The sequence below is a fragment of the Saccostrea echinata genome, unplaced genomic scaffold (assembly GCF_033153115.1).
Source record: "Saccostrea echinata isolate AGI-Se365-2 ecotype Australia unplaced genomic scaffold, CSIRO_AGI_Sech_v1 ptg000002l, whole genome shotgun sequence".
Taxonomy (NCBI): domain Eukaryota; kingdom Metazoa; phylum Mollusca; class Bivalvia; order Ostreida; family Ostreidae; genus Saccostrea; species Saccostrea echinata.
This window is the reverse complement of record NW_026889751.1, coordinates 12,926,201-12,938,922: the sequence shown is the minus strand read 5'-3', so window position 1 is coordinate 12,938,922 and position 12,722 is coordinate 12,926,201. Positions and strand designations below refer to the sequence as shown.

General features: G+C 34.2%; 1 protein-coding gene across 2 annotated transcripts in view; it reads left to right on the top strand.

Moving 5' to 3' along the window:
- LOC133173165 (large ribosomal subunit protein uL4-like) overlaps nt 1–4,026 on the top strand; it is a 389,882-nt gene extending 385,856 nt beyond the window's left edge. For both annotated transcript variants that reach the window (XM_061308124.1, XM_061308117.1), the window contains exons 7-9: nt 3,161–3,244; nt 3,355–3,517; nt 3,857–4,026. In XM_061308124.1, coding sequence (XP_061164108.1) covers nt 3,161–3,244; nt 3,355–3,517; nt 3,857–3,919 — 310 coding nt within the window. In that variant the 3' untranslated portion in view covers nt 3,920–4,026. The remainder of the gene's footprint in view (nt 1–3,160; nt 3,245–3,354; nt 3,518–3,856) is intronic.
- The last annotated feature ends 8,696 nt before the right edge of the window (nt 4,027–12,722 follow it).

Genomic DNA, 12,722 nt, shown 5'->3' with positions numbered 1-12,722 from the left:
GCATATCAGAGGCAAAAAGAGTAAAAGTTTTGATAAATATTTTTGAACATCTGGGCCATTTTGTCAAGTGTTCTGGTCCTGGCCAGGGCTCTATTAATTTGTATTCTACTGAGGGGAGTTATTCCCCTTTGCCATTTACTTTTGATAATTAGTCACTGTAAATAATGTACTTGAAAGGTTAATAAAATAAGAGAATTTTGCAAGATTTTTTATTGTATAATACAAAAAGTACTTTCATAGTTTTAATGATCAGGTAGACTTGTAAGTAATAGATAAATAAAAATGAGACAAAAATAACTTGTCTTATTCAATGTTCATCAAAGACCAAGAGAGTCCAATGTAAGAGATTTCAACAAGGAATTAAAATAGTACAGAAGCATTGATAGTTTGTTAATATACTGTATGGTGATAGTGATAAATGGGGAACAGATTAGAACCTAATTTATGAACTGTTAATGAACACTAGATTAATTATTTTGTTGAAGCTGATCACCCTATTTTTCTTGCTTTTGGGCAACAAAGCTTCACTTTTCAGTTCATTTTATACTCTATGGATTCTCTAAATTGTTGTATTATACTCAGGTGACCGTTAAGGCCCTTGGGCCTCTTGTTTAAATTCATTTTTATTTTCTATCATAATTATTAATTTATACATGATCAAATTTTACTAGTGAGAATTAAACTTTAATTTTTAAAAGAATGCCCTTAAAACCCTGACTTTTTCAACAATAATCTATGTTTTCAATATTAGTTGTTACTTTTCCCCATGCATTTGGGCTAGTAACTTTTTACTTGGGGCTAGTAACTTTATTGCTGCCACTAGCCTGTGGGCTAGTACTTGATTTTTTGTAATTGCACACCCCTGAAAACATTTCTTTACAAATAAGAATAATTTACTCAAAGAAGTTGTATATCTGTTGTAAAACAAAATTATTTTACACAAGTGGTGTTAATTATTATGTATTTCATATTTATATTTAGCATATTTTATTTTATATATTAACCCAAAATGTTAAGTAAACAAAGAAAAATATAAGTTGGAATTGTTTTGCGATATTTCGAAATTTCTTCATTCATATCGATATGCGTATCGTCATCACGCAAAATTGATCTTATCGATATCTCAATATATTGTCCCAGCCCTAATTAATAAAATACGTATTTATACAGTAAACGCGCAGAAACACCAGTTCGAATTTCCTTGACATGTCACAACAATGAATACCATCAGGTATTAAAGATAATACACATTGTACAGTGCGGTCTCTTTATTACGATGTTCATTTTGTCACGGTAAAATATTGTAATACCGAGGGCAACATAATAAAAGTTCCCAAAAAAATCCATTAAAACATCATTCTGAAAGCTTATATTTTTTGTGTATAGAGAAGTACTTTTTCCATTACGTTTTCTTCTTCCGTTCTACCTTAAATAATAAATTTCTTAATTAAAACACTTTGACACTTTAATTCATTGTCAACTTATCTGTAAATGCATATTTCTTCATGCTGTTGAACTCCTTTTGCTTTATTTCTAATGCATCGATCATATTTTGTAATAAACAAAGGCTTTGTGCATTCATTTCCGCGATCCCGTCATTTTCTTTCACTTTCACTTTAATTTGTACTTAGATAATGCGATTGTAAAAACTTCACTTATAACAGTTTTATGTTTTATATACGTTCATTACTGAATAGACAACCAAAAATATTGTTTTTATTTAATTTTTTAATTAGATTTATTTAAATTAAAAAAGCAAACTTCAATTCCCTCAAAACAGAGTTTTACAAGATTTGATTACACAAACCATTTTCCAGGCTGTTAAAACTTGACTGAGGTTTACTTTATTTTTTCGAAATAATGTTTGATACCCATGTTTGATACCCAAGCTGTCCATTAACACAGTGTAACAACGAATGTAATTGCACAGTGGAGTTAACATGCATCAACACAATTAAATGCAAAGTTTTCTTTATAAATTAGTTTTATTTGGTAACCAACCTATTAAAAATTAAATAATTTTACAGAATTAAATAAACTAGAAACTATAGATATGCACACTTTCATAGTTTATGAATGGCTTGGATACAACAGCTTCTCTTCTATGAACCCCGCCTGACTTGTCAAAGTGCAATCAGTCGGGCATCACTAATCACCTATTATAAGGTCTGGTAGTGTACACATGGGCACCCTGTCAGACAACAGGTGTTCCAATGTTTATTTAGCATCTCCTAAAGTCTCAATATTCGATCAATACAGAATAAACAAGGATGGAATTTTTTTTTTGGTCAAAATTTTTACATCATAATACTAAGTCCCAGAACTGTTGGACAACATAAACGGTCCTTTTTTGTATAGATTTGTTAAGAAATGGTTTTGTGCTTTGAATTTACAACTTCTATCTTATAAAACCGTCACCGTAATAACGAGATCCCACATGAAAATATAATAAACATTTCACATTTATCACACCTACTTTTGAAAAACTTGAACATAAGCCATAACTTTTGAACGGTTGGTGCTAGGACTTTCATACTTCATATATATATTCCTTGTGACAAGGCCTTCCTTTGGATACCAAGAATTGTAATCCATTGACCTTGACCTTAGAGTTTGACCTACTTTTGAAAAACTTTAACCTTGGTCATAACTTTTGAACAATTGGTGCTAGTGCTTTCATATTTCACATGTGTATTTGTGAGAAGGCCTTTCCTTGGGCATCCTTAATTTTGACCATTTGACCTTGACGTTGTTGTTTGACTTACTTTTGAAAAACTTTATCCTTTTCCATTTCTATTTCTATTCAGTGGTTGCTGCTAGGACTTTCGTATTTCACTGGTATAGTCCTCGAGGCAAGACCTTACTTTGGGTACCAACATATTTGATTTGCATTTGAGAACATTTAACCTTTGCTATAAGTTGCTATACGGGGCATCAGTGTTTCACAAACACATCTTGTTTCATAATGAAAGTCACAGTAAAATGACAAAATTCCTGAAATTACCAACTATATACAAAAAATTAATTTTCAAAATTTTCTTCTTGCGATGTTCCCAGTTGTAAGGGCATTGTGCCCAGTCCAAAAATAGTTTACTTCAAAAACACAGATGTTAGTTGTTTTAAATTAGAAAATGATTGTTTTCTTTTATTTCTTTTTCAGCTTACCTAAACCCAAGATGACCAATTCAGATTTAACAAGATTATTAAAGAGTGATGAAATTCAGTCTGCTTTACGCTTACCCAAGTAAGATTTTTTGAAATCATATATATTTTTGATCAGACATTGAACAGTGGAGTTGTGTGCTGTAAAGATTAAAAAGCAATTCAGAGTTCATGAAAATTTACTTTTTACAGAAGAGATAATAACAGAAGGAGAGTTCTTAAGAAGAATCCATTGAAGAATCCTAGAGTGATGAACCATCTGAATCCATACAGTAAAGTGATGAGGAAAGCTGCACAAAATGTGGAGGCCAATCGTAAGGCTGCTCGTCAAGCTAAGCTGGACGCCAAGCGTGGGGTAAGATATAAGGACAGAAACTGTTCTAGGTTATGATGAGTTCAGGGAAAGCCCTATTGTATTGCTGATGAGGAAAAAAAGCTTTCCTATTAATACTGAGGAAAATGCACGTCAGACTGAGGCAATACTTTTCTGATTTGTTTTATTGTATGTTTAGTGTTTGTAAAGCTATTTTTTGTGAAATTGAATTCAGTTAGAATTGGGAGGTTGTTGAAATAAATTCAAGTTGTGTATAAGAGGAATTGAGTTGTTTTTAAAGAAATTAAAAGGTAATTAAAGTTAACACCTTCCAACAACATAACACTTTCAGTATTGAGTTTTTTTTTTATTATACTTTAGATTAAAACTGAAGCCAAGCCAGCTGCCAAGAAAGCAACAAAGGCCAAGCCAGCAAAGAAGTAAACAGGGGATAAAACAGTGGCAACATTGATCTATATGACTGAACATTACTAAACTGTGTCAGGATTTAATTTATTGTTGTCCAAATAAAGTATCTTCTGGTTGATAAATGACAGTGTGTGCATTTTGGAAAGGGTTAATATGTTACAAGGAATCCTATAAAACAATGACTTAAACAGAAAGACTGAAACAGAAAAATATTTAAATTAAAGTACATGTATATGCACTTTCGGGAGTGCACACTTTTTGGAATGGCTATTGAGAACTTGATGTTTAAAAAGTTGTCCACTTTTTTTAGACTGATTACATTGTATTAGGTCCTTAATTGATTCTTAAGATTTATTTTTTCCCTGATTTTGTTCAAGAGCGGAGACATTAAGTTTGTCTGTCACAAAAACTTTTAAGACTTTGAAGTTTGACTTTCAAAACTTTAATCTTGGTCGTAGCTTTTGCACCAGAACATTTAACTTCCAAATATATATTAAAAAAAAGAAATTAGTAGAATGGACAGGAAAGACGGTTACAATATGCCAAAGATCATTGCATCAATAAAACCCGAAAGAGGGGTACCACAATTCTTTGAAATGCCTGATAGCCTTGTGGATAGTAGATATATACAGATGTAAAATGGCAGGCTTGGGAATAACTCAAGCTACAGATCTTGTAGCTTACTGGTCTTGAAAAATTGGGATGGACACCTATGGTAGCAGGCAAACTTTTGCATGATGAACACTTAGCTGTCAACCAAAATTTGTAAATTTCATGGCCCTCTAACCCTTGGTTCAGGCTTAAATGAATTTAATTCATCATAACAAGTTTAAGAATTTGTTTGAAAGAATTTAATTTGTTGTAACAAATTTTGGAATTTGTTTAAACAAATGAAATTGTGAAAAACTTTTTTTTTTCTTTTTTTACTGTTCACAGTAGCTCAGTCGGTAGAGCACTCACTCCGTGATCTGGAGGTCGCGAGTTCAAATCTCAGCCGTGACTGACCGAAGTCGATAAAAAATGGGTAGCAACTGTTCCTTTGCTATGCACTCGCCACTTTGAAGTAAAAGTTGCGGGTCCTTCGGATGAGACCTTAAAAACCGAGGCCCCGTGTCACGGCAGGCGTTGGCATGATAAAGATCCCTCACTGCTCAATGGCCCTGAGTGCCGAGTAAAGGTCAAAATTTGAAGCCCTTCGCGGGTATATGGTGATGTCTCTATATGAGTGAAAAATTCTCGAATGGGATGTTAAACAACATACAATCAATAAAAACATTTTTTTTAATTTATAACAAATTCAATAAATCTTTTATAACAAGGATGGGGTATGTGTACGAAACATAGTGCAAATGTGCATGATTTGGTTGATTTTCACATATAGCATGTGCAGGTCTGGAGGGGGGGGGGTCCCCCCCCTCAGGAATTTGTGGAGTTAGTAAATGAATATACTGAAGGAAATAAAAAAAAACCTTGGAATCCCCACTAAACATCGCCACAAAATACATGTGTTTTTTTTTCACTTTTTAGCTCTTCTTTGCCAAAGGCTCAAAGAGCTAATGCTATGGCCATTTGTGCAGTGTGTGTAAACATTTTAGAATATGGGCCATAACTCAAGAACCCCTTGGCCAATTATTGTCAAGTTTGTTGCAGAGTATCCTTGGCCTAAGGGCTCCTGTTTGTACTAAAACTAGGGTTGTGACCCGTAAACAAGGGGAGATAATTAGGTAATAGAAGCAATAGTACTGGTTTCTAAAAAATCTTCTCAAGAACCACTGAACAGATTATCACCAAACTTACACAAAAGGATGAGGATATGTTGTAGATTAAAATTGTTCAAGGCATCACCCTGGGACAAAGGGCATGGTCTCAAGGTCACTTCAAAGTTGACCAAAAATTACATTTTATTAAAGTGTTGATATTTTGCCTTCTGTAAGGACTGGGATCAGCAAATCTTGTCATTTGATGCCTCTAAGGACCTCATATCTTGTTGACTCAAAAGTAGGTCATGGTGACCTACTTTTTAAATTTTGTGGCCATTCTTTTTCAAAATAATTTAGAGGCATATTTTAAATAATTTAAGGCCTATGATCATCAAACTTTGTCAGTTTATGCATCTTGGGTCTTCGGAGTATGTCAATTGAAAAGTAGGTCACCTTGACCTACTTTTTGAATTTTATGGTAATGTTTTCCAAAACATTTAAGGTCATTAATTCAAATACTGAGAGGTTTAGAATCATTAAATCTTGTAAGACGATGCATCTTGGGGCCATAAAACATATTTATTAAAAAGTAGGTCACAGTGACTACTTTTTGAACTTTGCAGGCATTCAATTTAAAAGCATTTCAGAGGTTTATTTTGGACATTTTAAGGCCTATGATCATGTAACTTTGTAAGTTGATGCATCTTGGGTCCTCGAAAAATGCAGCTGAAAAGTAGGTCACCGTGACCTACTTTTGAAATTTTATGGCTATATTTAAATATTTTGGGTACTATATGGCTTAGATTCATCAAACTTTGTCAGTTGTCAAAAGTTGGCCAAGGTTAAAGTTTTCAAAAGTAGGTCAAAGGTCAGTGGATTACAATACAGAAATACACATGTTTAATATGAAAGCCCCAGCACCAAATGTTCAAAAGTTATGGCCAAGGTTAAAGTTTTCCAAAAGTAGGTCAAGGTCAATGAGCTATACTTGTTGGTATCCAAAGTAAGGTCTTGTTACAAGGAATGCACATGTGAAATAGGAAAGCCCAAGCACTAAATGTTCAAAAGTTATGGCCAAGGTTAAACTTTTCAAAAGTGAGTCAAACTCCTAGGTCAAGGTCAAAGCTGTTGGTATCCAAAGGAAGGTCTTGTCACAAGGATTACACATGTGAAGTATGAAAGCCCTAGCACCAATTTTTCAAATATGGCCGAGGTTAAAATTCGTCAAATCCCAAGGTCAAATATGATGGTACCCAAAGAAGTCTTGTCACAAGGAATACGCATTGAAATATGAAAGCCATAGCTCCAACCAATCAAAAGTTATGGGCAACTGTTGAGATGTGAGTTATACACCTATAGAACCTGAATAAACCAAGAAAACAAACTGAAATTTTAACAAAATTTAATAAACAAAACAAAAGTAGATTTTTACAACAAAAACAAATAAAAATAATTGAATTGAAATGTCTATCAGCAGAACATCCTGGAGTGTGTCCTGGAAAGCGTGGTTAATTGATTACAGCACCTCTGCTGAACATTTACAGAATTTTTGTGTTGTATTTCCTCTCACTGTTTTTCACAAATGAAAATGAATATAAATTCACAAAAAACACATAGTTGGCGGTTTTCTAAACTTTCACAATGCTGTTTGGATTATCTTTGGATTTAATCAATATGATTTTCAAAGTGTTGAATTCTTTTTAAAACATAACTTTTAAATGCTGGTCCTGAGTTGTCCGTCAGGGCTGCCGTATCTGACTCTCTCTCACACGTGCTGTTGTAGCTCTCCCTCTCGCCCTGGACTGGCTATTGTATCAATGGAATTTAAGTACCCCGCCCAAGACCTGTGTCATTTTAGAAACGGGACGAAAGCCCGAGGAAATAGGACCCTGGGGAAAAATAGTGAAAAAAACCGTACTAATTGTGTAGATTCAAACTATATAAACATATTTTACAAATTAGATTTTCATTCACGTAAATACCTGATGTACTTTTGAGCACCCGCTCTGGCTACTTCAGAACAAGCAAAACAGGTTTAATCTTGGCTGTGACTTCCCGGGTACTACCCCAGATAGCATGACTACGTTGGGCCAACATTGGTAAATGGTTGTATGGTTGGCGTTGGGTGGACAACGTTGGACCAATGTAACCATGTCAACCTTCTTGATCATGTTGGGATTCCTATGTTGGCCCAACGTTGGTCCAACGTAACCAACTTCTATATTCGCTCAACTTTCAAAGGGAGTTAGGATTCTAATGTTGGCCCAACGTTGGCCCAGCGTTTGTAATACACCCTTACTGAAAATGTCTAATCAAGTTGGTAGTAGTACGTCGGCCCAGCGTTGGCCCGATGTTAGCATGTGTAAGTGTTTCAAGATGGGATCTTTATATTGGGCCAATGTTGGCCCAATTATTGTACTGCCAACTAAATGATGGTGTCCATGTAAGCTGATGAGCGTTACGTTGGGCCAACGTTGGTTCCAAGTTCTTAAATCGTTATGTTCCCAATGTTGCCCCATTGAACTGTTGTCTTAAAAGCTTATTTGATTGCAAAACATTAATTTAGATGCACATTCTGAAATAATAGAGGGCATTCGCTGTCCTTGCTTTTAATTGGATGACTGCATCTGTTTAGATCTGATATTTTCACCATTCTTATCTTTGAACTAAAGTGATCACAACACCGAAAAAGTTTTTTGTTCTGTTTTTTTTTTTTAAAGTAGGTGCATGATTATTTATTAGTTTTAAAATCCTTAGCTCTAAATTATGAATTATTTCATGAGCGTTGTATTAGAGATTGTTCTATCTGACGTATCCGTATACGTATCGAGGTGAGGGAGGCATCTCGATCCCGATGTCTAAGCTATTTACTATAATTTCCATCGTTATTTGTTTGGTTTTAAAGCAGCCCCATTCATTTAAGAATAGCATATGATATTTTTTTTCTAATAAAAAATGTATTAAGCTGCTGTAAACGTCTATCATTTCGCTGGAAAATTTCTTAAAAAATAGATGTATTTGTTTTCATTATATTATTTAAAACTTTAATTGCAGTTTTGTTTAAAAACGTTTATCGGGATCCCCCTCTCTCTCCTTTAACATCAGGCATTTTATTGATTGATTCTGTAATTTACATTAGATGACATAAAATTAACCCCCCACCCCCGCCAACTCACACACACACACACACACACATACACAGAGTAAAATGCAAAAGACGTTGTATCCACACAATCAATAAAACCGTGTAGCCGTTTTCTAAAGAGAATTAGCTTCCAGACCCTTACCAGTATATGCTTAAAAATGCCAGTTCATCCCCCCTTCCCAGGGGGGAGGGGGGGGTTGAACTGGCACTTTTAAGCATATACTTTCATAGCATCTGTTAACTTTCTTCATTCTTTTTTTTTCAATGAACTAATTGACAAATACCTGTATGTCTCCCCTTCCTCTCCCGAGTTGAAATTGCTACTTTCGTGCCTATTCTCATACGGCTTGATTTTGCTTTATATTTTGTCCTTTCAGCAGTATAAACTTGAAAAGACTTCATGGCGACAAAAAAAATAGGTAATGAAATGAAACTGCAATTGTTAAATTTGATTTTTCCTTTTAGTTCTCTTGTTGTCGTACATGCGTATTATAATTCATGGTTTGATATAGAAACTGTTTCATAATAGGGTATTCATTAATTAACTCTCTTTTTATAAGAAAGAAAAGAATTATTAGGCTAAAAATGCCAAAACAATAGATTTATCTATTTCTTCTATGCTACCTTGTCCATCCAGCTGATTTTTATTTATTTATTCATTTATTTTTATTTACTTATTTATGCATTTTGGCCCAAAAGTGTGAGTCAATTCAACACGCAGTTTACAGAATTGAAGAGAAGAGGCTGCTTCAACGTAGCAGAAAAATAAAAAACACAGAATAAAGGATAAAATTTATACAAAACATTTAATTGATAAAATGTCAGCATTTTTTCAGAGTTTTGATCCCTCTTGTACACAAAGAATTACAGTCATCTTAATTTCAATAAATAAATCATTAAGTAAACTTTAGTCAACATGTATATAAAGTAATGTATAAGACATAAAAAAATTTTCTCCTTTTATCGACAATTGTTAATTCATCCCCGACAAAAACTGCGTGTAATTGCATCACTTTCGGAAATGGTAGTCTTCCTCAAGCTCTCTGGAATATCGGATACGGCTATAACCTAACAATTTAGGGAATTTAGGGTCTTCAACCCACCCCAGAATTGCCAGCTTTCCAAAGCTTTTGTGGAGAACTATGTCCATCAAATATAATCAAATGATATACAGAATTTTGATAATGATAATAAGAAAATAAGGATGGAAGTTTTCAGTGAACCCCCCCCCCCCACACACACACACACACACACAGAGTATGCAGTATGGTCAAGTTAATCTTTCACAGTTAATGTATCCGAAATTATTTTTGTGGAAAAGAGAAACTCAGGACTTAATATCCATACCCCCCCCCCCCCCCCACACACACACACACACTCCCAGTAATAGGTTTTTTAAAGGTTTGATTAATTTCTACACCTTTTTTTGTCAAAGTTTTGCAAAGGTGACTTGGTATTTTTTGGTTTCTCCATGCCTTGGCCCAGCTTCCACCTTCTCCACTTTGTTGATCAATTTTAAGTGTCTGCTTGATGTATACAAACTTATACTCATCTAGAATGTTTGATCTCTGACAACTCGTACAGTTAAACTTTTTGAACCTTTTTTTATTTTTAAACAAATCAATAAAAATATACTTACTTTTTTACTAATTTTATTTTTTTTCAAATCCTTCCATAAAATGATAGGTGTGAACAGCAACTTGATACGTTTTAGTAGAAATATTACTATATATCTTATTTTCCAATGAATGAGGTTAAAATCAAACAAGAAACGATGGAAATGTTACCCAACGGTTAAATCATCGGGATCGAGATGCCTCTCTCACCTCGATACGTATACGGATACGTATACGGATACGTCAGATAGAACAATCTCTATTCATGAGAATAAGAGAAGACTGAATAACATTTAAAAAGTTCCCAATAACAGGATGTGAATGAAGCCTACATATACATAAATCAAGATAACAGAGCTTTATTATTAAATTGAAACAAAAGTTAGGCGTTCGCTAAAGCTTGGAGAGTCGCGGCGATTAAAACACCAAACTGTTGGGTGAGCTGTCAGATTCAATTGCTCACAGGTGGGTGATAGACTCAAAATGCAGAGCAAGTAAGAAGGAAGATTTAAAAACTATGGATTATACCATTGTTACAGCTGCATCTTAGAAGCGGTGTAAGTAATTAAGGTCTTCCGACTTCCTTCGGAAGACCTTATTGTTTTCCATCTTTTTTCTATTATTATTATTATTATTAAGGTCTTTCGTCTTCACGGAAGACCTTATAGTGATTCTACTGTTTCTTATTAAGGTCTTCCGTCTCCAACGGAAGACCTTATTGTTTTCGTTCGGTTTCTTTTTCCCTATTATTAAGGTCTTCCGTCTTCACGGAAGACCTTATAGTGATTCTACTGTTTCTTATTATTAGGTCTTCCGTTTTCAACGGAAGACCTATAGTGATTCTACTGTTTCTTATTATTAGGTCTTCCGTTTTCAACGGAAGACCTATAGTGATTCTACTGTTTCTTATTAAGGTCTTCCGTCTTCACGGAAGACCTTATAGTGATTCTACTGTTTCTTCTTATTATTATTATGTTCCCCAAACGAAGTTTGGGAACATATTGTTTTTACTCTGTTTCTTCTTCTTCTTCTTCTTCTTATTATTATTCTTTTTTTCTACTTTCTTCTCCGGTACTTTTTTGTCCGGGAGTGTTCTCATAGAACCACTCATCCGATTGACATGAAACCTTTTTAGCGTTAATAGGCATGTTGTGTAGGTGTTCGGAACGAAGGTCATTTTGCGCGCACATGCATGCACGTGCGCGCGCGTGCAATGAGTGAAATGACTGATATAGTTGATGAAGCCGTAACTTTTATATTTCTTGATGAATTGCTTTGAAACTCAAAATATAAAGATATATTAGTAGTCTAGACAAGATAACATGGTCAAATTAGCGTGAACTCACGCGCATGCACGTGCGCTCTTCTCTGATTGGCTGATACAAAACTCTCAATAATTTCCTTGTTTTTTGACAAAATACTTTGAAATTTAGAATATAAGTATATATTATAAGGTGCTACAACAAGTTATATAGGAAATTTCTTGAAAACACGCGCATGCAGGTGTGCTGCAATCTGATTGGTTGAAACTTTAAATGTCTATAACTCCCTTGGTTTTCAACAAAACAGGATGAAATTTACGACATGGATAGGCACATAGAGCTCCTACATTATGATACTATCAAAATTGAATGCAAGGCCATGCATGCGCGTATGCTGAATTTTGATTGGCTAATACTTAAAGGGTTACATCTCTCTTATTTTTCAATGAAATTCTTTAATATTTTACACAAATGTATGTATTGTGAAACACTATAAGAAAATTAATGTGAAAAATGTAGAAAACATGTGCAAGCACATGCGCTGATATTTGATTGGCTAATACCCATATGGCTATATCGGAGTAGTTTTCCAATGAAATACCCTTAAAAATAAAGTGTCCATCTATATTACAAAAGTATTGTCTAACTTATTGAAGCTTGTAGGGAATGGGGCATCATAAGGGATTGGGGAGCCGTTTGGGGAATATCTGTAACGGTTCCCGTTACAATTAGCACTAGTTATTCTTATTATTATTTTTTTGACTTTCTAATTTTGTGCACGCGATTTCTCGGAGACTATTGAGTGGATTGGTATGAAATTTGCAGTGAAAACGTGTCGTAGGCTGAATTTATTTTATCCGAGATTAAATTCCATTAATCACATCCGGTGCTTAGTTATGGACCATTTCCTGATTTTAAAATGAAATTTTGTCCAGGGATAATCTCAAGAATGGCTAAAGATATCAATGTGAAACTTTCAGAGATTATAGATCATGATAAATTCTAGCCGGGACGTGACTTTTCGTTCGTCGTCGGTACTTCCTGTCGTTACCGGATGCGAATTTAAAAAGTCAAATTTTCTAACTTTTTTGTTTT